The sequence below is a fragment of the Girardinichthys multiradiatus genome, chromosome 13 (assembly GCF_021462225.1).
Source record: "Girardinichthys multiradiatus isolate DD_20200921_A chromosome 13, DD_fGirMul_XY1, whole genome shotgun sequence".
In the NCBI taxonomy this organism is placed as follows: domain Eukaryota; kingdom Metazoa; phylum Chordata; class Actinopteri; order Cyprinodontiformes; family Goodeidae; genus Girardinichthys; species Girardinichthys multiradiatus.
The window spans coordinates 35,818,009-35,845,554 of NC_061806.1; the positions used below are offsets into that span (position 1 = coordinate 35,818,009).

The 27,546-nt window shown below is 42.8% G+C and overlaps 2 protein-coding genes across 5 annotated transcripts; both read left to right on the forward strand.

Moving 5' to 3' along the window:
• The first annotated feature begins 642 nt into the window (after positions 1-642).
• ints3 (integrator complex subunit 3) lies at positions 643-23,994 on the forward strand. Its single transcript, XM_047383797.1, has 29 exons — positions 643-944; positions 4,891-4,974; positions 7,001-7,084; positions 7,171-7,284; positions 7,369-7,453; positions 7,531-7,597; positions 7,687-7,828; positions 7,907-8,036; positions 8,147-8,244; positions 9,399-9,590; positions 9,680-9,767; positions 10,591-10,670; positions 10,820-10,911; positions 11,012-11,118; positions 11,245-11,364; positions 11,622-11,751; positions 11,843-11,897; positions 12,146-12,249; positions 12,329-12,493; positions 12,853-13,006; positions 18,888-18,956; positions 19,044-19,119; positions 19,211-19,324; positions 19,410-19,458; positions 19,542-19,709; positions 20,858-20,958; positions 21,046-21,118; positions 21,202-21,358; positions 23,080-23,994. The coding sequence occupies exons 1-29, from the start codon at positions 861-863 to the stop codon at positions 23,155-23,157; spliced, it is 3,060 nt and encodes a 1,019-aa protein (XP_047239753.1). The 5' UTR covers positions 643-860; the 3' UTR covers positions 23,158-23,994.
• A 139-nt stretch (positions 23,995-24,133) lies between these two features.
• Positions 24,134-27,131, forward strand: LOC124879321 (C2 calcium-dependent domain-containing protein 4C-like). Of its 4 annotated transcripts, none has more exons than XM_047383824.1 (2): positions 24,134-25,904; positions 26,227-27,131. In XM_047383824.1, exon 2 carries the CDS (start codon positions 26,235-26,237, stop codon positions 26,874-26,876), a length of 642 nt encoding a protein of 213 aa, XP_047239780.1. In that variant the 5' UTR covers positions 24,134-25,904; positions 26,227-26,234; the 3' UTR covers positions 26,877-27,131. The 4 variants fall into 4 exon arrangements, with proteins under 4 accessions (XP_047239780.1, XP_047239779.1, XP_047239777.1 ...); XM_047383823.1 differs by having other exon boundaries at positions 24,134-25,886; positions 26,195-27,131; XM_047383821.1 differs by having other exon boundaries at positions 24,134-25,886.
• The last annotated feature ends 415 nt before the right edge of the window (positions 27,132-27,546 follow it).

A 27,546-nucleotide genomic window follows, 5' to 3' on the forward strand; every position in this document is an offset into this window, starting at 1 on the left:
CCACCCTGCAGTCACCTAACAGGGGGCTTTGGAGATTTGTATTTAACTCCTTTACCATTCTGCTCACTATGCTGGGTGACAAGATCAATTTGGGACATTGTGGCTGTCAAAATGGCCTTTCTGTTATGTCCTACTTAAATCCCAAAGACGCAATTACTTATTAAAACTTATAGACTTTGATTACCATAAAAATAAAAATAAAAAGTGCTTCATTTACATTCATTTTAAAGGGTTCTTAAGCGTACAAAACCTGTGATTCTCCCAAAATAACATTTGTTTAAATGGATATTGTTCCCCTATGAATAAATGTTTTCAAACCAGAGTTGTTTTTTGTTTTCTTCCGTATGAGATAATATTTTAATAAAAGGTACATGAATTTTAAGCTTTTCTATGCATCTTTGCCAGGGAAATGAAATATACTTACAAGTTTAATTTTGTAAGTTTCTTGTAAACAAGGTAAAGTGGTTTCCATGCAGGTGAATGTCTGGATAGTATTGCAGGGATTGGCTCCTGATACTCTGGCCTGCTATTGGTTGTTACTGACGTCACTCAGCGTAACGCATAACCTGATTGGTCATTGGGCCGCGTTGTTCAGGCCCCTTAGCCCAGCTCTGTCTGTGCGGATGTCCGTTATGTTACTGTGGCCGGACGGTGTTACGGAGTCGGACTGATATTCCAATCTGCCTCCACATAAGTTTGAAAAACACATATTAACTGGCCTGAGTGATTCACAGCGAGACTCTGACCCGGGCCACAGCCCCCGTGACCCTCCATTACATCGATACAGACACCCACATCATCGCTGAAACGGTAGTCCCAGCGCAGCTCCGCGGGGCCCCGGTGAGGCGCGGCGGGAGCAGATGGAGCCTGCACCGGCAAAGTCGAAGCCACAGGGCCGGCTCCTGGTTTCCACCCTGCTGGATGCCAAAGACGAGCTGGAAGAGGTAGGGAGATCAGGGCTGGTTGTCTGGATACTGGAATCTATACTGAATAAACCGGGACAAAACGGAGGTATAAGAGAGTCGATTAAATGAAATTTGTACAAAAAAGCCAAAGGTACAAAGACATGATGGAACCATTTTATCAAGTGCTGCTGCTAACAAGCTAGTTAGCATCGCTAGCTGAAGGTTAGCAGCGGTAGTTTGGAGATATAGACCTGTGAGGTGTGTAGACACATTGTTAAAGACATGAAGCTGAATGGGATGGAGTTGTAGTGTTTGTTTTTGGCATGTGGTCACTTAGAGACGCTGCTTCTGTTATTTAAAGTCTATAAGTTCATGACATATATCCTAGCATGCTAATGCTACGTAAACATATGGATGAGACCTATGTGACAGTTGCGCATGCGCCTTGTTTCACATGTCAGAACTGTTGAGACCCCAAGAATTGATGTTTAAGGTTTGTCTTCTTAAATATTCTTTATGACTTAAAATAACTGTAGGAATCACCGACAGTTGGGTTACCAAAGATAGGTGTCTATACTTTCCTTTTTAGACTTTAGCCTATAGTGGATGTTGTTATCGATGAACAGATTGCAGATTTACAGTAAATATTATTTATGTCTTGTGTGTGGTGAAAAAGATGGTCATGATTATTTGTGATGGACAACTGCTTCACTTCATAATTGTACAGTCTGCACTAGTTGTAAGCCCTATAATTACCTTGAGTAAAAATACCGCAGTATCATGGTATTAAAACGAATATTCAAAACTAAAATCTATAATATGATTCTTCAAACCAGTGACAAACGTTTGTACTGTCTTACATATTTCTTCTTCTTATTCTCATTATTATTATTATTACATCAATAACATGTATTTATTGTTTTGATTTGTATGCAGTAGTTGCTTTCTGCATAGAATATTGTACCCTTTTACAACTCTGCACTTTAGGTCTGGAAGTCTAATGTTGGCTGGTTATATAGTCAGATTCTCTACTTGTCCCGGTCTAATGTTGGCTGGTTATATAGTCAGATTCTCTACTTGTCCCGGTCTAATGTTGGCTGGTTATATAGTCAGATTCTCTACTTGTCCCGGTCTAATGTTGGCTGGTTATATAGTCAGATTCTCTACTTGTCCCGGTCTAATGTTGGCTGGTTATATAGTCAGATTCTCTACTTGTCCCGGTCTAATGTTGGCTGGTTATATAGTCAGATTCTCTACTTGTCTAATGTTGGCTGGTTATATAGTCAGATTCTCTACTTGTCCCGGTCTAATGTTGGCTGGTTATATAGTCAGATTCTCTACTTGTCCCGGTCTAATGTTGGCTGGTTATATAGTCAGATTCTCTACTTGGTCCGAAGTCAGCTGCTTACCAGTAAATATACAATAAGTATGCAGAAATCGGTGGTTGGTTCTGTTCTAGCCAGTTGATTAGTGATTAAGCTACGCGTTGTGCCACCGCCTCAGCTTAGCTTTTCTTTTGCAACTGCGGGTTGCATTTTCAGGAATTTTCAATAATATTGTAAACATACCCATACTATCATTTGTTTTGTTTTATTATAGCTGAAATCATAGTCCAGTAAAACTGAATTTTTAGCAGAATATTTGACGTCACCCAAATAGTCTGATAGTTAATGTTTTAAACCTGTTCACCAAAACATAACTGATAATTTATGGGCATATTAATAATAACCTAAGACAAGGTCCAGATTCCATAAAGAATTACAAATAACTATCTTATTGTCAGTGTTTATCTATATAGTTTGTATTGAACATAAATGCAAGATGAATGTCTTTTTCAAGGCAGAATATTCTCTGTTGCTGTTTTAAGTTGCTACAATATTATTTACTACAATAATAAAAATAACTTTTTTTATGTATGGAAAAACAGTTAACTGGCATTTATTTTACCTACTAAAAGACAAAACAATCAAAGATCATTTATGAAATGTTTCATGTCATTACCTAAAAAAAACAATTAAATTAAGCATTTTTTTATAGAATCGTTTTACAGCTTGTAGTGTAAATTGCAAGATAAATTACCCCAGAATATTAGCTTTTGAAATGCTGCTGTTGTCTTAAGTTTTTTACTACACATATGCTCTTGGTATCAGGTGAAAGATTAGACATGCCGCTCATAATTTTTCAAGGGTAATTTAAAAACGGCATTACCTTGGTAAGAGTGACGAGTATTGCTGCTTTAGTTCTCACACCATGACTGTCTGAGATACTCGCTAGCAGAAATCAAACAGCCGGGTTATCTTTCAGCCAACTGACCTGCAGGGTGCAGTAACAGGTGGATTTAGGGGCAGTTATGTTACTCTTAGCTCCTTAAAGTCAGTGAAAACTCCTGTAACTCTGGTACTTTCTTGGGCAGCCTATAAAAAAAATACTTGGAGTGTAGTAATGACTTGAGGTAAAACACGAGGAAATTTGAAACTGTGATTATTTTAAAACCTTCTTGTCTCTTGTCTGCGGCTACTGGGCTGTGCCTAACATGCTGCCAGTTTTGGAGCCACCCTTTATTACCAGTTAATTTAGTTTGTTTGTGTCACTGGCTTTGCTGCTGCTCACATAACAAAGCACATAATGGAACAGTGCTCTAGCCACCACAGAAGGGTAAAGTTGAACATTTTATTAAATTCTCCAACCTCAAAATTAGTTTTAAATACCTACACGAACAGGTTATTCAGGTGCGTAGTGACCTTGTGCTTCTACCAAATTGTTCAGTAACTCGTGGAGCATCTAGTGGGAATTGTAATTAGGCTTTACTTAAAACTCCTCCGGGACTAACAGCCTCCTCTGTACAGAAGGTCAGATGTTAGATTCCTTGCTTCCAGCATTACAACCTAACTCCGACTGGCATTAGAATAGGGCTGAAATCTATGAGGAAAAATGTAAATGCAGAACGGTTTTTAAAAATTGGAATGACAATTTTTCTTGGTTTTCTTTTTTTAATGATTACAGCGTCTCCACCCATCTCTGTAGGCTTTAGCATCTTACCCACTATACATTTCCATCAGTAAGGGCATCAAGTGCAGTTTGAGCTCATCCATTTGACCTCGTATGGATATGCGTGATGCATGATGCTTGAAATTTAATATCCCATCAAATCTGTTTGATTTTAACATTGTGTAATATTGTGATTAAAAATTGTGTTTATGTATAATTTGTAGCTCTGATTTAAACTCAAGCAGTCCAGAAAATCTCATAGTAAGGTAACAGAAAGAAAGAGCGGCTTTGTAGTCAGTAACTAAGTGAATATGATCTTATTTTGTTTCTGATTGTTAATTACTCTGTTTTGTAGGACTTTAATGAGTGGTATGTTTTTGTTCTGTTTAGTGTTTGTATCTTAGAGCCTTTTTATTAATTTTTATGATTCATCTAACCCAGGGGTCTGCAACCCCAGCCGTCGAGTGCCACTATGCTGCATCTTTTGGATGCATCTCTGTTCCACCACACCTGAAACAGAAGGAGCACGGCTGCATCCACGACCTGCAGCACCGTGGCACTCAAGGACTGGAGTTGCAGACCCCTAAAAGTCCGAGGAGGTGGAGACGCGGCAGGTTAGGTTAAGCCATAAGTACTGAGCTGTTCCTTATTTGTTGATATTTATCTCTTGTTCCGATAGAAACAAGCTGATAAACTAAACATTAAAGGATCAGACATTCCTCAAAAAGCAGCATCTTCTCATGCCCTTCTTGTATAAAGCTTTGGATTTCCAGTACAGAATCTTCAGCGGTCTTTTTTCTACTGAAGTCAAGCACCAATTAACCTTGGTACCTTCTATGGCAGTTACTCCCCTAGCGTATGCTAGCTTCTTTTTTCTGTTACCTTACTGGGAGATTTTCTCCACCGTTATCACTCAGTCATGTGCAGACCCTAAATAAAGAAGTCAGTGTTGGTGTATTGGATGATTTTCATGTTTGTTTTATGTGTTTATGTGCAGAGATTGGAACGATGTGTCGGTATCGTCCAGGCATTGACCAATGGGCTGTCAGAAAGGGAGGCCAATGATGCACTCACTGCCAACGTAAGAAACACTCTTTATCTCAACAAATGTAAATGTTACCTTTAGTGCTTTCACCAACTTTCCCATGAAGGACACAATACTGGTATTAAGACACCAGCTAGTCCAACAAGCCTTGCGCAAACTGTTAAAACTTTCATTTGTGAATACTTTGCTTATGTTATTTACATAAAACCTTAAAAGAAATCTGAGTTTTCTTTTTTAAATACAAGCGTCTGTTACTTCTAACTATGGCAACTGTGTTTTAGAGTGTTTTGTATCGGTTATCTGCGAAGTCTGTGGTATTTCATGCTGTTGCCTTTTCTTACTCTTATTTAAAACAACTGCCTGAAAGCCGTGGGCGTCTGGTCTTATGCTTTACATGACGTTGATGCTCATTTTTAAATAAATGTGTTTAAAAACTCCCCTAAGCTCCCTTTAAAGTAAATTCAACTGAAGTTCATCTGAGTTTCTAGGAACTTATTTCCTTCTGTTATTCTGTGGTAAAAATATGTCGTGACACAGAGGCCTATTTCTTGCAGCTACCGTGCACTTGGGCACAAAGAGAAGCAGGTTTTATTTACACACTGAGGAGGATACTACAGGAAGAGAAATATTCTCAAAAGCTTACTGTTATAAAACTGCAGCAAAAACTGGCAACTTGAAGTTAATCATGTTGGAAGAGGCATCCTGCGGTTATGGAAAAGATGTTCATCTGTTTAGGAAAGGTGAAATAATTTGCTTGCATCAAGCAAATGAAACAAGATGGCTAAAACTACTAAGACTGGGTTAAGAACTGTTTTTATGCAGTTTTATAAAAACTGGATGGATAGTGGAGAACCATCATCTTCACGGAAGAAATGTGGTTGAAAACGATTTTGAATGATCAAGATCGGTGACTTATAATGTTAAAAGTCAAATTGTAAAAAAAACAACGGCAGAACTCACGGATTTGTTCGATAGTGAAAGTAAAAGCATTTCCATTCACAGTGTGAAGGGAACTGAAGGGATACTGATCACAGAGGATAAAATTCAATGGAGCGTAAAGATTGGACTCTGGAGCAATAGAAGAACGTCATGTCTGATGAGTCCAGATTTAAACTGTTCCAGAGGCACCCATCATTCCTAGCGCCTACCTTACAAGCCTGTGGGGTAGTGCTGTAATCTGGGGTTGCTTAAGATGGTCACATCTAGATTCATGTGCCCCAAGAATGAGGTCAGCCACTTGAATATTTTCAATGACCAGGTTGTTCTATCAGTGATTTTCTTCTTCCCTGATGGCTTGGGCACATTCCAAAGGCAACAATGCCAGGATTCATTGGGCTCAAATAGTGCAAGAGTGGTTCAAGCAGCACGAAACAGCAAGAAACATCATTTTTACACATAGATTGGCCACCACATAGTCCAGACCTTAACCACAATGAGAATCTTTGGGATGTGCTGGAGTAGAATTTGCATAGTGGCCCGACTCTCCAATCATCCGTACAAGATCTTGGCGAAAAATGAAAACAAGTCTGGCCAGAAACAAATGTTGTGACATTGCAGAGGCTTATGGAAATGATGCCACAGTGAATGCGTGCCGTAGTCAAAGCTAAAGGCGGTCCAACGAAATATTGGTGCGTGACATTTCTTTAGGAGTGTGCAGTGTACATCAAAAACGTAAATACGTTCATCTGCCAGGACTTTAACTGGAATAGTCAATCCTGGTTGGTTTAATGCGAAACAACAGATGAATACAAGGAGAAGCTCCTCATTTAACTATTAAACACAATGGAGGATCTATGATGCTGTGGGCCTGTTTCTCCTCCAAAGACCCTGACAACCTTTTTAGAGAATTAATGTGGGACATTTTTCTCCACTGAAGCCATGTGGTCAAAGTAAGGGTTGGGTTTTCTGAAGCTTTCAGTGTGAAATTATGGTACTGCAGTGAAATGGGAGTTTATTTTAGGACTTCTTGAACATCTTTTACCTGAAAGGCCAATATATGTGGCCCTTCACTGTAATACAGATGCATTATGACACGACTAATTCCTGTGCACCTGTTCTGCAGGTGTGTAAAGGCCAGCAGCAGCATGAGGAGGTCTGTCTGGGTTTGTTCACCCTGGTCCTCACAGAGCCGGCCCAGGCCCAGAGGGTGAGTCACCACTTTGTGTTGGATCTTTAACATGACTGTAACTGCCGCATAATTAACCTTCTCATCGGATGTGTTTGTTGGAACAGTGTTACAGAGATCTGACACTGGTTAACAGAGATGGGATGAACATAGTCCTGGTAAAAATCAACCAGATCCTGATGGAGAAGTTTCTCAAACTGCAGGACATTCCTAGAACACAGGTGAAACACGTCGATATATCCAAACCTGTCTCCAAGTCCTCAGGGTGATGGTGTTGTTGTTAATGAAGGGGTTTCTGTGTGCAGCTGGTGTGGCTGGTCAGAGAGCTGGTAAAGAGTGGTGTTATTGGGGCTGACGGCGTCATTATGACGCTTCTGAAACAGATCGCAGGTAAGACTTAAACAGACTTCTTTAATTTCAAAAATCGAGCACTTTGTGTATTCTAATGTTCCTGCTTGGTTCTACAGGTGGAGACATCTCCACGAAGAACCTCTGGTTGGCCGAGAGCGTCTTGGACATCCTGCTCGAGCAAAAGTAGATCTCACTCACATCCATTCCTTACATTTTGGTGAAACGGTTGGACATTTTTATTACTGAGTGGCTGAATCTTCTGTACTCTGAAGGGAGTGGGTGTTGAAGAGTGGGATGCTAATAGCGATGTCGGTGTACACCTACCTCCGTCTGATTGTCGATCACGGAGCGCCGAACCTGCTGCCTCTGCGTCAGAAAGAAGTGGACTTCTGCATTAGCATGCTGAGAGAAAAGGTCGTTAAAGCAAGAGGAAGAGAGTTACGGTCTCATCTTAGATCACCTTGGAAACCCTGTCTCTTTGTTTTATTGTAGTTCATGGAGTGCCTCATCATTGGCAGAGATCTGGTTCGTCTGCTACAAAATGTCGCTCGGATCCCAGAGATGGAGCTGCTGTGGCGAGACTTGTTGCACAACCCGCAAGTTCTCAGCCCTCAGTTTACAGGTGAGCTCAGCTGCGCTACCTGGATCATTGCCGGTCTAACGTTACCTCTTCGTGTTTTATTTGTGGTAATATTTTAACTTCTGGATTTGTGGGTGATGTCCATGTTGCAGGAATCCTCCAGCTTCTGACGGCTCGTACGTCTCGTAAATTTCTAGCCTGTCGACTGACTCCAGACATGGAGACTAAGCTGCTGTTCATGACCTCCAGGGTAAAAAGCAAATTCTGGTTGTACGAACCTTTTCACTTTTTGTCACGTTACTACCACAGACTTCAGTGTACTTAATAGGGATTCTATGTGATTCGATAATTGTGAAGTAGGACACGATACATGGTTTTGAAACTAATTAAAAATCTGAAAAGTGGGGTGTGATTATTTTTTTAATTCAATACTTTGTGGGCTGCACGGTGGCGCAGTTGGTAGCACTGTTGCCTTGCAGCAAGAAGGTCCTGGGTTCGATTCCCGGCCGAGGATCTTTCTGCATGGAGTTTGCATGTTCTCCCCCTGCATGCGTGGGTTCTCACTGGGTACTCCAGCTTCCTCCCACAGTCCAAAAACATGCCAGTTAGGTTAATTGGTCACTCTAAATTGCCCTTAGGTGTATGAATGAGTGTGTGTGTGTGGTTGTTTGTGTGCTGCCCTGCGATGGACTGGCGACCTGTCCAGGGTGTACCCTGCCTCTCGCCCATAGAATGCTGGAGATGGGCACCAGCTCCCCCGCGACCCACTATGGAATAAGCGGTAGAAAATGACTGACTTTGTGGAACCACTTTTTGCTGCAGTTACAGCTGCAAGTCTCTTTCCGTTTTGCACATCTAGAGACCGAAGTTTTTGGTTTCAGATCTGGCCTTTGACTAGGCCAGGTGAACCTCCGCCCAAGTTTCTAGTCTTTCATGTTTTCATTCATGATTGTCCTGTTTATTTGCTTCCATCTTCTCATCAACTCTGGCCAGCCTCCCTGTCACTGCTGAAGAAAAGAAACACCACAGCATGATGCTGCCACTACCATATTTTATCATGGGGGTGAAGTGTTCAGGGTGACATGCAGTATTTGTTTTCTGCCACATATTTTCCTGTTTCCATGTTTTCTGTGTGCCATACTAGCTTGAACCAAATGGACACCACACTTTTAAGTATATGTTAAATTCTTATTAACCCATGTATGATGTTCCTTCAGCTTCACAATTATGTCCTGCTTTCTACCACATGAAATCCTTTTAAGTGTGTGGCTGTAAGTTGACAGAACGATATGAATACTTTTTGCAAGGCATTGTTCATGTGGTTGTGTGTTCACTCGTCTCACTCAGGTGTGTTTCTTTTTGTCCACCTCTGACTCATTAATTTGTGTCCCAACATGTGCTCAGGTGCGTTTTGGGCAGCAGAAGCGGTACCAGGACTGGTTTCAGAGGCAGTACCTGTCCACTGCGGAGAGCCAATCGCTGCGCTGCGATCTGATCCGATACATCTGCGGGGTTGTCCATCCCTCCAATGAGGTGCTGAGCTCTGATATCCTGCCGCGCTGGGCTATCATTGGCTGGCTGCTCACCACCTGCACAGTAAGAGGACGTGAGCCCAGGGTCTCAGTGTGAAAGTGACAATTATTTAAACGGACTGACTTTTAATCGGTTGGTTTGCTTTTCTGCAGTCGAATGTGGCAGCCTCCAACGCTAAGCTGGCTCTGTTTTACGACTGGCTGTTCTTCAACCCAGAGAAAGACAGCATCATGAATATAGGTAACAATAAAACACACTCCAACCCTTTTTGCTGCTGAATGCTGAAACCAGGTCTGAACGCCAGAATAGGCCTCTGTTCCAAAGTCAAAGCCATACACTATGCTACAAGAGTAGACATTTATCTGCAAGGAGTTCTGATTCTGTTCCTTATTTTACCATCTGTCGCACATCAGTATTTAAAGCAGGTTCCCCTAAACCTTTCATGCTTTGACCCACTAATTTCAGTCTAATTTGCCGTCCCCTTGTTGGCTTCATGAACAACGTCACGACTTACAGAGACGGTGCAGTTGAGGCCTGTTCTGTCTTATACTTCCTGATTGTTGAGAAGCATCAATCAGGGTTTTTCATGGCTGATACAGACTTTTGTTTTCCTTGAGGTCTGATCTGCTGATTCTTTGGCACATTTAAAAAAAATGCGCTGCAGATTCTGTGAATGAGGTTGCATTTTTGAATCCAGCTGAAAATTAAATAATTATTATTCCCACTATTGCATGAAAGCATATATTCCTAACCTTTATCTTATTTTTAGGGCATTAAAGTACATGCTGTTTACTAGGATGTGTTCATAGATCAAAGATGGTGGAGGATGTTAATTTGATGCACTTAAGGAATGTGGTAAAGTAAATAACATTTTCAGTATTTGACCTGCTGATCACCAATCCCAGTTAAAAAAGGGATTATTGGCTGCACTGCCCACCTAAACCAAACCTAAAATGTCCAGTTTAGAAACCTGACCTGTTCAGAACAATCCACTGAAGTGTGCAACTTGTTTGAAATGGGAGTTCAAACATTGTCCACTGCTGACCTTCTTGATTTATTTCAGAACCAGCCATCCTGGTGATGCATCACTCCATGAAACCTCATCCTGCCATCACAGCCACACTGCTGGACTTCATGTGCAGGGTATTATGCAACCAGAATACTAAAATACAAATAAATCACCTCAGATTGAAAAAGGTTAATTAAGCTGTGGGCAAAAGGTTCTCCTGAGTAACACAGCTCCTCCTTGCTTCCTCTTCTCTACCCGCTTTGTTTTGTCCATCATTCCTCAGATCATCCCTCACTTCTTCCCTCCGCTGGAGTCTCAGGTCCGTCAGGGCGTGTTCAACTCACTCAATTTCATCATGGAGAAGAGGGTGCTGGCGTAAGAGATACACCACACTCTGCAGTATTTAGAATATCTACATGTTTTCCTCTCTACAACTGATGATTGTAATAACTCATCATTGGTCTCTGTCTCTCAGTCACCTTGCTCCACTGTTTGATAATCCAAAACTGGACCGAGAGCTTCGATCAATGCTCAGAGAGAGGTTCCCCGAGTTCTGCAGCCCGCCATCCCCTCCCACCGAAGGTAACACATATACACACACACCCAACCATATGGTGCACACCTTTCAAACCATTTCACAATAAAACTCACGAGGAAACCTGAGCTACAGCAGGTTGAAAACATCTTAAATGTTTCTGCGTCCTGCAGTGAAGATGGAGGAGGCTGGTTCCATGGAGATGGACAATCACGTCCTGGACAAGGAGGAGGGTTGCTATGACCACACGGAAGCAGCTTTCAGTGATGACGAGGATGAAGTCAACAATAAAGGTTTGATTTGAACAAACCGGCACATCATCCTAACTAGTTAGGTCTGGTAAATGGGTTTGAAAGACTTTTTAAATCAGTTGTGGAACCATTTCCTTTAAACTAGTTTAACTAGTAAAACTCTGGTTTAATCCAGCTTAATCCAGTAGTTATGGGATTTCTTCTAATCTCTACACTGGGTTGTTTTAGTCCCACCTAGGAGATGCTCACCTGTTACTTGTGCATTGCATCACTCTAACCGTTGACCAATCACTGTGCAGGAAAGAAGAGGGAGTTTCGGTTCCATCCAATCAAAGAGGCAGTGGTGGAGGAGCCTGCCGACATCACGCCCTGGCTCGACCAATTAGATGACACCATGAAGGAGAAGGTGCAGCAGATTCAAAAGACAAGGTGAGATCAGAAGGACGCCCCCTTCAGTTTCAGTCTGAAAGTACGACTTTCACCAGAAGGATTTTATGACAGCAAACTGTCCTCTTCTCAGTGACACAGAGACGCAGTGTGAGGTTATGCAGGAGATCGTGGATCTAATCCTGGAGGTCAGTTCACTTTGACACGTAATCCACTCAAACAAATGTTTTTACTCCAATAATCAAAATGTCATTGGATTCTTTAGACAGATGTTCGCAGTGAAAGAGAGACTATAGTGGTCGCTGTAGCTTCCTGCCTCTAGCAGATGGGACTCTCAGCAGGGGCTTAACTTTGCTTCAGACCAACAATGGCCTCATTGTAAAGTTCTTATGTTAACGTAGAATCTGTGTGAAATGGTTCCCTCTTTGTGTTTCAGGACGACTTTGATACAGAGCAGATGTCGGCTCTGGCTTCCTGTCTGGCTGAACTGTTTAAGGATCACTTTAGAGGGGAGGTCCTCCCTGAGGAGATCACTGAAGAGTAAGGCCCGTAACTGACAAGCCATGGCTGTACGTAGCAACCAGTCTGTTTAAACTCTCTGCCCTGCTCCTCTCTGCAGGTCTCTGGAGGAATCTGTTTGCAAACCCGTCTGCCTGATCTTCAGGAACCTGGTTACCATGCAGGAGGACAACAGTGGGTTCTCAGTACTGCTGGACATGTTGGCAGAACTTTACCAGAAGCAGCCAAAGATCGGATACCACCTGCTGTACTACCTGAAAGCCAGGTGATCTGTGTGTAACATCTGAGCTGGAGATGTACTGATCAACATTTTTGTGGCCAATTTTCAGCCTCCATTTTTTTTTAAAGCGCTGAGCTTCTGAGAGCAATTTTAGCCGATTCGAATCTCTGCTGCTGTGAGTGGTTAGTAGTTATTTATATTAGGGGCAGAGGCAATGTTGCACTGCATGTTTAAAAGAGGACTTGACATAAAATAGAGGTTCAGTATGAAAACGAAAATATTGTGGTTACCAACTGTTTTCCCTTGGTGCACCTCTAACCTCTAACCTGAACTCAGCAGAATCCAACATATCCAACATGAGCCTGTTAATGTGAAACATGTGATCTGTCTGTGTTCACCAACAGCAAAGCAGCGAACGGCAAGATGATGCTGTATGAGTCGTTTGCTCAGGCGACGGCACTCGGTGACCTGCACACGTGTTTAATGATGGACATGAAGGCGTGCCAGGAGGACGATGTCCGGCTGCTCTGCTACCTCACACCCTCCATTTACTCTGAGGTACCTACCTACCTACCTACCTTCTACCTACCTACCTTCTACCTACCTACCTTCTACCTACCTAACTTCTACCTACCTACCTTCTACCTACCTACCTTCTACCTACCTACCTACCTTCTACCTACCTACCTACCTTCTACCTACCTACCTACCTACCTACCTACCTTCTACCTACCTACCTACCTACCTTCTACCTACCTATCTTCTACCTACCTACCTACCTTCTAGCTACCTACCTACCTTCTACCTACCTACCTACCTACCTTCTACCTACCTACCTACCTACCTACCTACCTACCTACCTACCTACCTACCTTCAAGCTACCTACTTACCTACCTACCTACCTACCTTCTACCTACCTACCTACCTTCTACCTACCTACCTACCTTCTACCTACCTACCTACCTACCTTCTACCTACCTACCTACCTTCTACCTACCTACCTACCTTCTACCTACCTACCTTCTACCTACCTAACTTCTACCTACCTACCTTCTACCTACCTACATTCTACCTACCTACCTACCTTCTACCTACCTACCTACCTTCTAGCTACCTAACTACCTACCTACCTTCTACCTACCACCTACCTACCTTCTACCTACCTACCTACCTTCTACCTACCACCTACCTACCTACCTTCTACCTACCTACCTACCTACCTACCTTCTACCTACCTACCTACCTACCTACCTACCTTCTACCTACCTACATACCTTCTACCTACCTACCTACCTACCTACCTTCTACCTACCTACCTACCTACCTTCTACCTACCTACCTACCTACCTACCTACCTTCTACCTACCTACCTTCTACCTACCTACCTACCTACCTACCTTCTACCTACCTACCTACCTACCTACCTTCTACCTACCTACATACCTTCTACCTACCTACCTACCTACCTTCTACCTACCTACCTACCTACCTTCTACCTACCTACCTACCTACCTACCTTCTACCTACCTACCACCTACCTACCTACCTACCTTCTACCTACATACCTACCTACCTTCTACCTACCTACCTACCTTCTACCTACCTACCTACCTACCTTCTACCTACCTACCTTCTACCTACCTACCTACCTACCTACCTTCTACCTACCTACCTACCTTCTACCTACCTACCTACCTACCTACCTACCTTCTACCTACCTACCTACCTTCTACCTACCTACCTACCTACCTACCTTCTACCTACCTACCTACCTACCTACCTACCTACCTACCTACCTACCTACCTACCTTCTACCTACCTACCACCTACCTACCTACCTACCTACCTGCGTTCTACCTACCTACGTTCTACCTACCTACCTACCTTCTACCTACCTACCTACCTACCTACCTTCTACCTACCTACCTACCTTCTACCTACCTACCTACCTACCTACCTTCTACCTACCTACCTACCTACCTTCTATCTACCTACCTTCTACCTACCTACCTACCTACCTTCTACCTACCTACCTTCTACCTACCTTCTACTTACCTACCTACCTACCTACCTACCTACCTACCTACCTACCTTCTACCTACCTACCTACCTACCTTCTACCTACCTACCTTCTACCTACCTACCTACCTACCTACCTACCTTCTACCTACCTACCTACCTTCTACCTACCTACCTACCTACCTACCTTCTAGCTACCTACCTACCTACCTACCTTCTACCTACCTACCTACCTTCTACCTACCTACCTACCTACCTTCTAGCTACCTACCTACCTACCTTCTACCTACCTACCTACCTACCTTCTACCTACCTACCTACCTTCTACCTACCTACCTACCTTCTACCTACCTACCTACCTTCTACCTACCTACCTACCTACCTACCTTCTAGCTACCACCTACCTACCTACCTACCTTCTACCTACCTACCTACCTACCTTCTACCTACCTACCTACCTACCTACCTACCTTCTACCTACCTACCTACCTTCTACCTACCTACCTACCTACCTACCTTCTACCTACCTACCTACCTACCTACCTACCTTCTACCTACCTACCTACCTACCTACCTACCTTCTACCTACCACCTACCTACCTACCTACCTTCTACCTACCTACCTTCTACCTACCTACCTACCTTCTACCTACCTACCTACCTACCTACCTTCTAGCTACCTACCTACCTACCTTCTACCTACCTACCTACCTACCTTCTAGCTACCTACCTACCTTCTAGCTACCTACCTACCTACCTACCTACCTACCTACCTTCTACCTACCTACCACCTACCTACCTACCTACCTTCTACCTACCTACCTACCTACCTACCTACCTTCTAGCTACCTACCTACCTACCTACCTACCTACCTTCTACCTACCTACCTACCTTCTACCTACCTACCTACCTTCTACCTACCTACCTACCTACCTACCTTCTACCTACCTACCTTCTACCTACCTACCTACCTTCTACCTACCTACCTACCTACCTTCTACCTACCTACCTTCTACCTACCTACCTACCTACCTTCTACCTACCTACCTACCTACCTTCTACCTACCTACCTTTCTACCTACCTACCTACCTTCTACCTACCTACCTACCTTCTAGCTACCTACCTACCTACCTACCTTCTACCTACCTACCTACCTACCTTCTAGCTACCTATCTACCTACCTACCTACCTTCTAGCTACCTACCTACCTACCTACCTACCTACCTTCTACCTACCTTCTACCTACCTACCTACCTACCTTCTACCTACCTACCACCTACCTACCTACCTACCTACCTTCTACCTACCTACCTTCTACCTACCTACCTACCTTCTACCTACCTACCTACCTACCTTCTAGCTACCTACCTACCTTCTACCTACCTACCTACCTACCTTTTACCTACCTACCTACCTTTCTACCTACCTACCACCTACCTACCTACCTACCTACCTTCTACCTACCTACCTTCTACCTACCTACCTACCTTCTACCTACCTACCTACCTACCTACCTTCTAGCTACCTACCTACCTACCTCCTACCTACCTACCTACCTACCTACCTTCTAGCTACCTACCTACCTACCTTCTACCTACCTACCTACCTTCTACCTACCTACCTACCTACCTTCTAGCTACCTACCTACCTACCTACCTACCACCTACCTACCTACCTACCTTCTACCTACCTACCTACCTACCTATCTACCTTCTACCTACCTACCTACCTTCTACCTACCTACCTACCTACCTACCTTCTACCTACCTACCTACCTACCTACCTACCTTCTACCTACCTACCTACCTACCTACCTACCTACCTTCTACCTACCACCTACCTACCTACCTACCTTCTACCTACCTACCTTCTACCTACCTACCTACCTTCTACCTACCTACCTACCTACCTACCTTCTAGCTACCTACCTACCTACCTTCTACCTACCTACCTACCTTCTACCTACCACCTACCTACCTACCTACCTTCTACCTACCTACCTTTCTACCTACCTACCTACCTTCTACCTACCTACCTACCTTCTAGCTACCTACCTACCTACCTACCTTCTACCTACCTACCTACCTACCTTCTAGCTACCTATCTACCTACCTACCTACCTTCTAGCTACCTACCTACCTACCTACCTACCTACCTTCTACCTACCTTCTACCTACCTACCTACCTACCTTCTACCTACCTACCACCTACCTACCTACCTACCTACCTTCTACCTACCTACCTTCTACCTACCTACCTACCTTCTACCTACCTACCTACCTACCTTCTAGCTACCTACCTACCTACCTACCTTCTACCTACCTACCTACCTACCTTTTACCTACCTACCTACCTTCTACCTACCTACCTTTCTACCTACCTACCTACCTACCTTCTAGCTACCTACCTACCTACCTACCTTCTACCTACCTACCTACCTTCTAGCTACCTACCTACCTTCCTACCTTCTACCTACCTACCTACCTTCTAGCTACCTACCTACCTACCTACCTTCTACCTACCTACCTACCTTCTACCTACCTACCTACCTACCTACCTTCTAGCTACCTACCTACCTACCTACCTACCTTCTACCTACCTACCTACCTACCTACCTACCTTCTACCTACCTACCTACCTTCTACCTACCTACCTTCTACCTACCTACCTACCTACCTTCTAGCTACCTACCTACCTACCTACCTTCTAGCTACCTACCTACCTACCTACCTTCTACCTACCTTCTACCTACCTACCTACCTACCTACCTACCTTCTACCTACCTACCACCTACCTACCTACCTACCTACCTTCTACCTACCTACCTTCTACCTACCTACCTACCTTCTACCTACCTACCTACCTACCTACCTTCTAGCTACCTACCTACCTACCTACCTACCTACCTACCTACCTTCTAGCTACCTACCTACCTACCTTCTACCTACCTACCTACCTTCTACCTACCTACCTACCTACCTACCTTCTAGCTACCTACCTACCTACCTACCTACCACCTACCTACCTACCTACCTTCTACCTACCTACCTACCTATCTACCTTCTACCTACCTACCTACCTTCTACCTACCTACCTACCTACCTACCTTCTACCTACCTACCTACCTACCTACCTACCTTCTACCTACCTACCTACCTACCTACCTTCTACCTACCTACCTACCTACCTTCTACCTACCTACCTACCTTCTACCTACCTACCTTCTACCTACCTACCTACCTTCTACCTACCTACCTACCTACCTACCTTCTAGCTACCTACCTACCTACCTTCTACCTACCTACCTACCTTCTACCTACCACCTACCTACCTTCTACCTACCTAACTTCTACCTACCTACCTACCTTCTACCTACCTACCTTCTAGCTACCTACCTACCTACCTACCTTCTACCTACCACCTACCTACCTACCTACCTTCTACCTACCTACCTTCTACCTACCTACCTACCTTCTACCTACCTACTTACCTACCTACCTTCTAGCTACCTACCTACCTACCTACCTTCTACCTACCTACCTACCTACCTACCTTCTAGCTACCTACCTACCTACCTACCTACCTTCTACCTACCTACCTACCTTCTACCTACCTACCTACCTACCTTCTACCTACCTACCTACCTACCTACCTTCTAGCTACCTACCTACCTACCTACCTACCACCTACCTACCTACCTACCTTCTACCTACCTACCTACCTACCTACCTACCTACCTACCTTCTAGCTACCTACCTACCTTCTAGCTACCTACCTACCTACCTACCTACCACCTACCTACCTACCTACCTTCTACCTACCTACCTACCTTCTACCTACCTACCTACCTTCTACCTACCTACCTACCTTCTACCTACCTACCTACCTACCTACCTACCTTCTACCTACCTACCTACCTACCTACCTACCTTCTACCTACCTATCTTCTACCTACCTACCTACCTTCTAGCTACCTACCTACCTTCTACCTACCTACCTACCTACCTTCTACCTACCTACCTACCTACCTACCTTCTAGCTACCTACTTACCTACCTACCTACCTACCTACCTTCTACCTACCTACCTCCCTCCCTCCCTCCATCCCTCCCTCCCTCACTCACTCCATTCCTCCCTCGCTTCTTTCCAGGTTCGTAATTTAAAGCCTGTAAACTATAAAAATGAATTGTCACCTTCACTATTTTTAAATCAATGTAAAAATCTGAGAACTCCAGAAGTTTGAGTCTGTCAAAATCTGGAAGTTTGGATTATTTCATTAAGGTTCTCTGTTCAGAAAAGTATCCACAGAGCTGAAATGTTTGTGCATCTGAGGGCGTTTTGAACTCTCCTCCCCCACATGTTGTCCAGGTTTTGTCCTTGAGAGCCAGAACACAGTGTGACTAAACGTCTCTGTTTAGTTTCCAGATGAAACTCTGCGAAGCGGCGAGCTGCTCAACATGATTGTAGCTGTGATTGACTCCATGCAGGTAACAGCAACTGGTTCCAAGTAAAGTGTTTCTGCCGCTGTGAGGCGGGGGTTCCCACTAATCTGGATGCGGTCTGTCTGTGTTCAGTTACAGGAGCTGATGTGTCATGTGATGATGGGTAACCTGGTGATGTTCCGGAAAGACTCGGTTCTAAACATCCTCAGTAAGGAACAAATATTTAGAGTGTGTTTTTTCTTCATCTTGGCTTGTGGACTCCAGTTTGTCTACATGTTCTGTTTCTCTCCCATCTTCAGTTCAATCTCTGGAATGGGAAACCTTTGAACAGTACAGCACTTGGCAGCTCTTTCTGGCCCACAGCATCCCCCTGGAAACCATCATCCCCATCCTCCAGCACCTCAAATATAAAGGTGGCTACCGAAACGTTGTCATTAATAGCCACAAAAATGAGATTAAGACACGTTTTTTACAAGCTTTTGTATTTTTGTTTCATAGAACATCCAGAGGCCTTGTCCTGTCTGCTGTTGCAGCTTCGCAGAGAAAAGTATGACCCAAAAAACCTGGTTTCACATTATCCCACAGACCCTGTTGCCTGAGTGAACATCTTTGTCTTTCTTCTTGTTTCAGGCCAAGTGAGGAAATGGTAAAGATGGTCCTGAGTCGTCCCTGTCACCCCGAGGACCAGTTCACCACCAGCATCCTCCGACACTGGGCGTCAAAATACGACGACACGCTGGGAGAACACATCAAGGCTCAGCTGATCAAGAACAACAACCAGCCCCGCAAGAGACAGAGGTGGGGAGACTAAAGAACTGAGAGACAAATGGCCCATACTGGGCCCTGCAGAAGTGTTCATACCTCTAGAACATTGCCACATTTTGTCTTCACTGTATATTATTGAGATTTTATGTGATTATACCAACACAAAGGACTGCATACTTGTAAAGTGGAAGGAAAATTATACATAGTTTAAATGTAAAAAAGTACATTTATAGAGCTATAGTTACAGCTGCATATTTTTGGGTCATCTTTACAGCTTTGCACAGAAAGAGACTGAAAGTATTGCCCAATCTTCTTTACAGTAGAGCTCAAGCTCATTCAGATTCAGATTCGATTTTCAAATGATGCTTCAGATTCTCAGTCAGATTTAGGCCTGGACTTTGACTTGGCCTTTCTAACAAATGAGTATGCTTTGGGCTAAACCATCCCATTGTAGCTCTGGCTGCATATTTAGAGTTGTTTTTCTGCTGGATGGTGAAGCTCCATCCCAGTTAGCCTCTTACAGGTTTCCCTCTGGCGTTGCTCAGGTAGAGCAATCTCACTGCATGAAGCTACCACTGTTACCTTTTCACCATAAGGGACTGCATGACTGTCCTTTTGACAGATTCCTCCATCTGAGCAGTACATCTCTGCAGCTCCTCCACAGTTACCATGAGTCTTTCCCCTCTGATTGACTTCCTCCTTGCCTTCCCAGTAGTTTTACTGGGATTAAAATACACATAGGTGGACTATATTTACTAATTATGTGACTCCCAAATTGGTTGCACTGGATTTTATTTAGGGACATCAGAGTAATGTGGCTGAATGCAAAAGAACACGCCGCACTTTTCAGATTTTTATCTGTGAAACATTCGAAAGCTATCATTTTCCTTTGGCTTCAGTTTTGATCTGTTCTCTGTTTTTGTCTATCTCATTCAAATATAAAAATAAAATAAATCAATAGTACGGAAAAGTTCAATGCTTTTGCAAGGGACTGTATCTCATTAAAGCAGGGGATCTAATTTGCCTTGTTAATGTAATATAACATGGACACATGGGGATGTTTTGCAGCTTATAATCCTGCCTGTAGTGGAAAATGAAGACTTCCAGAGTAAAACTGCATCTTTTGGAGAAAATGCATTTCAGCATAACAGTAAAACAGTTTCCTCTCTGTCTGTTTTCAGTCTTCGTAGTTCGAGCAGTAAAATGGCTCAGCTGACCCTGGAACAGATCTTGGAGCACTTGGACAATCTGAGACTCAGTCTCAGCAACATGAAGAACAACTGTGAGCACAAACATGCACTCAAAGAGTAACTGATCAATCACTGATCCTGCCCAGGTCAATGAGACTTTTTCACTTTTTTCCTTGCAGTCTTCACTCAGACTCCAATCCTTCAGGCTCTGCAGCACGTTCAGGCCAGCTGTGACGAAGTTCACAAGATGAGGTACGCATAGAAAAACATGCAGTAATCATGACATTACACAGGCTGTTGATGACTGATGCTTTGAAACCACCTCCCCTCTGCAGGTTCAGCGATTTGTTCGCCCTCGCGGAGGAGTATGAGGACTCTCAGGCAAAGCCTCTGAAGTCTCGGAGAAAAGCTCCGGCCTCGTCGCCTCGCTCCAAGAAAGGAGCAGCTCCGCCCACCAACAACGAGGAGGAGAGTGCCTCCAGTAGTGCCTCAGTGAGTATCAACACGAAAGCTACGTCATTAACGTCCAGCCTGAGCTGTTTAAGTATGAAAATTATTTTGTCCCAGTTGATGATGCCTGTAGGACCATCAGTGGTGGGGCGATACAAACAGATTTACAGGTTTCTTTTTAAACTCTGTATAAAATAATCAAAACGAGATAACTAGCTTTTATATAAATGTATTTTTACAAAGATGCAACAATCTTTTGCCCACGGACATAAACGCTGGTGCATCTAAACAAATTTTAAAACATCTAGTGTAATTATATTACATAAAACCTATAATATAGAATGTTTAGTGCCAGCCTAGTGAATGATTTTCTATTTCGTTATATGCATAAACACCTGGTTATGAGTCCTTTTGTATGATTTACTTCATCATTGCAGCATGGCATGGGGGCGATCAGTCAGCAGCGCTGCTGTATTGTTGGATTTAGTGTCTTTCATTTTCTTTTGTGCAGTACCGGATAGATTCTTTGTGGGGTTGAGGTCATGCAAGTTGTCTGGTCAATCAAGCACATAGACAACATGAGCATTAAGGCAGGTATTGGTACATTTGGCAGTGTGGGCAGCTGCCAAGTCCTAAGGGGAAAATCAGCATCTCCATAAAGCTTGTCAGCAGATGGAGGCAGGAATTGCACTAAATTGACCTAGTAGTAGGCTGCATTGATTGTGGACTTCATAAAACATAGTCGACCAACACCAGCAGATGACATGGTAATCCAAATAATCACTGACTGTGAAAACTTCACACTGGACTTCAAGCAACGTGGATTGTGTGCCTCTCCACTCTTCCTCCAGAGTCTAGGACCTTGATTTCCAAATGAAATGCAAACTTTACTTTTATCTCAAAGGAGGACTTTAGACCACTGAGCAACAGTCTAGTACTTTTTCTTCTTAGCCTGTCTGATATACTCGATGAAATCCTTGCAGCCTATGTCCTCCATACATCTGTGTATGGTGCCTCGTGAAGCACTGACTTCAGCTGCAGGACATACCTAGTGAAGCTTCTCCAATTCTAGAATGACCTTTGTTCAACAAACCTCTCAAGGCTGCAGTTATCCTGGTTTTATGTGAACCTTTTCTTACCATCATTTTTCCTTCCACCAAACTTTCCAAAAATACGCTAGGACACTCTGAACAACCACCTTCTTTAGCATTGATCTTCGGTACCTTGCCCTCCTTGTGGAGGATGTTAGTGGCTGTCTGCTGAACAACCATCAAGACATTAGTCTTCATCGTGGTTGTGTAAAAAATATTTATGTGTTAAAACATTTTTATTGGTCTGATGGAATATTCTCATTTTCTGAGAAATTTAATTATGGATTTTTATTTTCTGTATTCCATGATCATCAAAATTAACAGAAATAAAGCTTGACATCTATAATCCTTATGTAATGAATCTACCTAAAACGTTTCCCTCTTTGAACTTAATGAAATTAAAAAATTTTCGATGATATTCTAATTTATTGAGATATACTTCAAATTCTAGAAAGACACAAAGATTTTGATTACCTTATTTGGGCATGCTGAGCTTGTCTAAACCAGCTATATTATGTTTTATACATGAACGAATATTTGTTTAAATCTGTTAACCTTTTTTTTTTTTTTTTTTTTGAAAGCTGGCCGTTGATTTTCAGTTTAGAAAAACGGGCTCGGCTACAGAGGAGCCACCTCCGTTACATGTAGTTATAACATTATTGTTTGCTGCAGGAGGAGGAAGACTCAAAGCCCAAAGCTCCGAAGAGGAAGCGGAAAGGCTCGTCAGCGGTTGGCTCCGACAGCGACTGATAAACCCTCTGACCAATCAGACGGCAACAAACACCCGCCAACCAACAAGTCGCTCAGACCCCGGAGGAGCCACCGAGGTGGGACTTTAAATCCATGTCATGGACCGACTTCCTCATGATGAGATTGATGTTGTTCCCATGGAGACGAGGAGCGACTGCTGGGTTTTGTTCTGGTGGGCTTATCTTCCATGATGCACTGGGTGCAGAAACCACAAACTCTTGATCCAAATGGTCTGGTTTTAAACAGTGGACATGAAGAGACTGACCCCTGTACTTTTTCCTGGAAGGGCGCGGACTTGGGACTTCCTGCTGTTTTCAGCAGCTCCTTCCTGTTTGTCTCACTGCAGTAAAAAGGTTTCATCTGTTTCTTCATGTCAGATGAGTTCTTCATAAAAACAAATGATGGTTTCAGGGTCTCATTTGTCTGTTACTTGGAGTTTGGGTTGGAAAGTAAAGTGGGGGTTGCTTATAAGCACAACGGCAACACAATCAGCATCTCCACAACCTTTCAATGTATTATTGTTGTGTACAAAAGAAAATCTCAAATGTGGTTTGATTTTTATCCAGAGCTTCTGATCTTTTCTGACTTTTGGTAAAAACATGATGAAACCAATGTAGATCAACAAAAGTATTTTTTATTGTCGAATATCTTTTACAGGGTTGCATTTTTAGGATCTTTGAAACTGAACTTTTCCAAAGCCAAGTCAGAAAACAGCAGAAGTTTTCTGCCAGAGTTTTATTTACAACCATATGTCATTGCAGAAACCTTAACTGGTTCAGGCAGAGAGCTGTTTTTACAGGATGTGCAAAATAATAAATGGATGATGTTTGTAGAGGATCTGCAGAGACCATTTATCTATTCATGCATGTCTTTGGAACCGGATTATCTGCCTAGAAGCTGTGCGAAAGGGCTCACAAACTAAAATGATTGCTGAAGAATTAAGTCTTATTGGGCATTGTTGTGTAATGATGTTAAACCTACATCCAATTATATTTGTTTTCATTCATGGATCGGTCTCAACCTATCAAAATCAGTTGCTTTCCAGGAAGCTGCAAAAAGGGGTGTGAAAAGATATTTTCTCCATACAGTTTCTTTCTGTTGCAGTTTTTTTTTGCTTCAAATTGTCAAACACTTGTTGACGTCAGCCAAAAATATCCCGAGTGAATGTTATGTTGTTTTCAAATGAAAAATCCCCTAGCCTCATCTAGCCCTGATTACAAAACTCATTTAAATAAGACCTATCTGACAACGCGAAGTAGGCCAAAAGATCTCAAAAAGCATCACATCATGCTCTGATCTAAAGAAACTCGAGAACACTAACGTCTATCAGTCTGGGAAGGCTTACTAAGCTATTTCTAGAGCTTTGGGACTCCAGCGATTGCATTGGGAGCTTTTATCCACAAATGAAGAAAACATGAAGCTTCCCAGGAATGACTGGCCTGGGTAAAGTATTCCAGGAACACATCCACAATTCATCCAGGAGGTCACAAAAGAACTTGGAACAAGATCTAAAACACTTCAGGCCTCACTTACTTTAGACCAGTTTTCCTGATTGAACAATAAGAAAGTGACCGGGCAAAAATGGCATCCAGAGGAGAGTTTCAAACCACTGCTCAGCATAAATAACACAAAGGCTCATCTAACATTTGTCATGAAAACATCCTGAGCTTATTCTGTATTAATTTTATGGAAAATATATTCTGTTGACTGACAAAAGCTGAACTTTTGGCAAGGTGTGCATCCTATTAAATCTGTAAAACAGCATTTCAGAAAAAGAACATACCAACAGTTAAACGTGGTAGTGGTATGGGGTGGACAGGATCTTTGTAACGTGCTGCAACTGATGAAACCATAAATTATGTCCAGCTGTGAGTTTATGACCTGAAGCAGGAAAATGGCTCAAAGATCACCCGCATGTCCCCCTCTGAGTGGTTAAAATAGATTTGTAGAGGCCTAGTCAAAGTCTGGACTTAAAGCTAATTGACATACTGTGGCATGACCTTAAACGGGCTGATCAGGCTTGAAAACCCTCAAATGTGGCTGAAGAAAATAAAAGTGGCTTAACTCTGTAGATATCTACTTTAACAGTAGATAATTGTATTATAAACATCAGGAAATTTGTGTCTGGAAAAAAAAAGTGCTTATAATATGAGGATGAAGAAACACAAAGGCACCTGAGCATCCGTTAAAATATTTCCTGAACATCTAACAAAGAGATTTCAAAATTTCTAATGTAATTTTTAAGTGTCACAAACTGAAATCAAATTAGACGTTATTGATTAGACTGAAGTTTTTATTTATGTTTTAATTTTCAACATGAAACAGTTTGAAACAGGTTTACAATAAGGTTTAAAAAATACTTCATAATTCATCATCTTAAACAGGTTGATTTTAAAATAAAATAAAAGTAATACGTGCATATGACAGCTGTGGAGGCCCTGCTCTTTGTGCAGGTGAGGTATTTTTAAAATGAACTCAGTCATGATAAAGGAATCCACCATCTGTTGTCCTGCTGAGTCCAGTCAAACTGTTTTAATCAGTTGATTTGAACTCTGGGTTATGGTCAGCCCTCTGATTAGTGTTTGATTGACCTCACCTGCAGCTGCTTATAAAAACGACACCATGCAGGTCCAGTTATGTCAAAGCAATCCTCTCATCTAGAGTTGTGTATTTTGTGATCTCTGCAGGTATGAGTCAATCAATTACAGAGACCTGAGGTTCTGCAAACTGTGAGTCCATAACCAGAGGTTCTGTAGGCCTTTCAATGGCTTTTAACGTTTGACCAAAAGCTATAGACAAACTGAGCTGTGTTTTTCATTCAAATGTGACCGATGACTAGCAGTTTTTTTTTTGTTAGTTTCTGCAGAGAATTACATTTATAGTTCCTGTCTGTTTTTTTTTTTTTGTTTGTTTTTTTGTGTGGAATATAAGAATCTGTAAAAGTTTGCTTCTCGTTTTCTAAAACATAAAAATTGTGGTTCTCCTCTGAAAATCTTGGAACAAAGTTCAGTCTTAACTTTAAAAGCTCTGTCTCTAGGAGGTCAGTTATCCGTCTCCTTGTGTCTCCAGCCTCGGTCATGTCGGCGATGAAATCCGGAGCTTCCCTGCGGGCTCTGATTCTGACTCCGGAGCGGATCCCGAGCTTCATCATCCCCTCCTCTCGCAGTCCGTTCCTGGCGTCTCCGATGTTCCGCAGGAACTCCTCGGAGCGCTCAAGGCTGCTGTCAGAAGACGACGATGAGGACCAAACTGAAAGTAGCCCGCTCGGGACCCCGACTAACCCCGGCGCCTCCTCCAGGCGTCGGCTTCGCCTGCGGACTCCGCGGGGCCGTCGTCCTCACCACGCCGCCGCTGACTGTGCGGACGCAGACCCGACGACGCGAGCGGCCATGTCGCTGACGCACGTACCGAAGGTCACCACACCTTACGGCTTCCGCGGCGTGTTGGCCACGACTCCAAACACCAGCCGGAGGGAGTCCCTGTTTCATCGGAACAGACCCGTTAAAGTGACTGTGAACGATGCGGAACCCGATGGCGGTCCAGCGGGAACTACTCCTCCTCCTCCTGCTGCTGCTGCTGGACCTGAGGGTACCGGTCGGTCCCGGGTCAGCTTGCAGCCCGTTAAGGCTTTGGGTCTGCAGGTGATTAAGGAGCTCAAAAGACCTGCGGCTGCTCTGATGGCTCTGAGTCCTTCACACCGCTGCTCTGCTCATCGATAATATAGATTTGCTTGTTTAGTTTTTTTTTTCATAGCCGTGGCTCTTAATTTTAATTTTTTTATGAGTTGCTCTGGTCTTATTTGCTTCACTAACTTCTGTCTCAACTCTATTTTTTATTTATTTATTTATTTTTTTTAATTTGCAGAATATGCTTCAGTGTTGAAATATGTCCTTGCAATCCTGATTTGTGATCAGGATCTAATCCGTCTGTTCTCTGATCAGTATGACAATAAAATAATTAAATTACTCTATAAATGATGGCCTAAACCTTTTCATTCAGGAAAACAAAAATTTCGACAAGCTGTTTTAAATGGCACTCTAAAACTTGATGCTTTTAGTGTAGTTCTTACAGAAATGTTAACTACAAAATGCTTCAAATTTGTACATTTCTGGGTGTAAGTAATGTCAGATTTGCTCTGTCACAAATATGTACAATATTTGGTTTCAGTTGACCCAATATCTTTAAACATTTTAATTTGACTAAATTGAGCCAAAAGAACCGCTGGACTTAAAAATGTACACCAAAACGCAATTCAATTGTGTTGGGAAAACTTTAGTGCATAAAATTAATTTAAATGTTTACCACAGTTGAGTTTCTGAAAAGTGCTTGAACTGTAAAAGCATTTTTACAATCCCTATGTTTCAAATATACATTCTGCTATTTATAAAT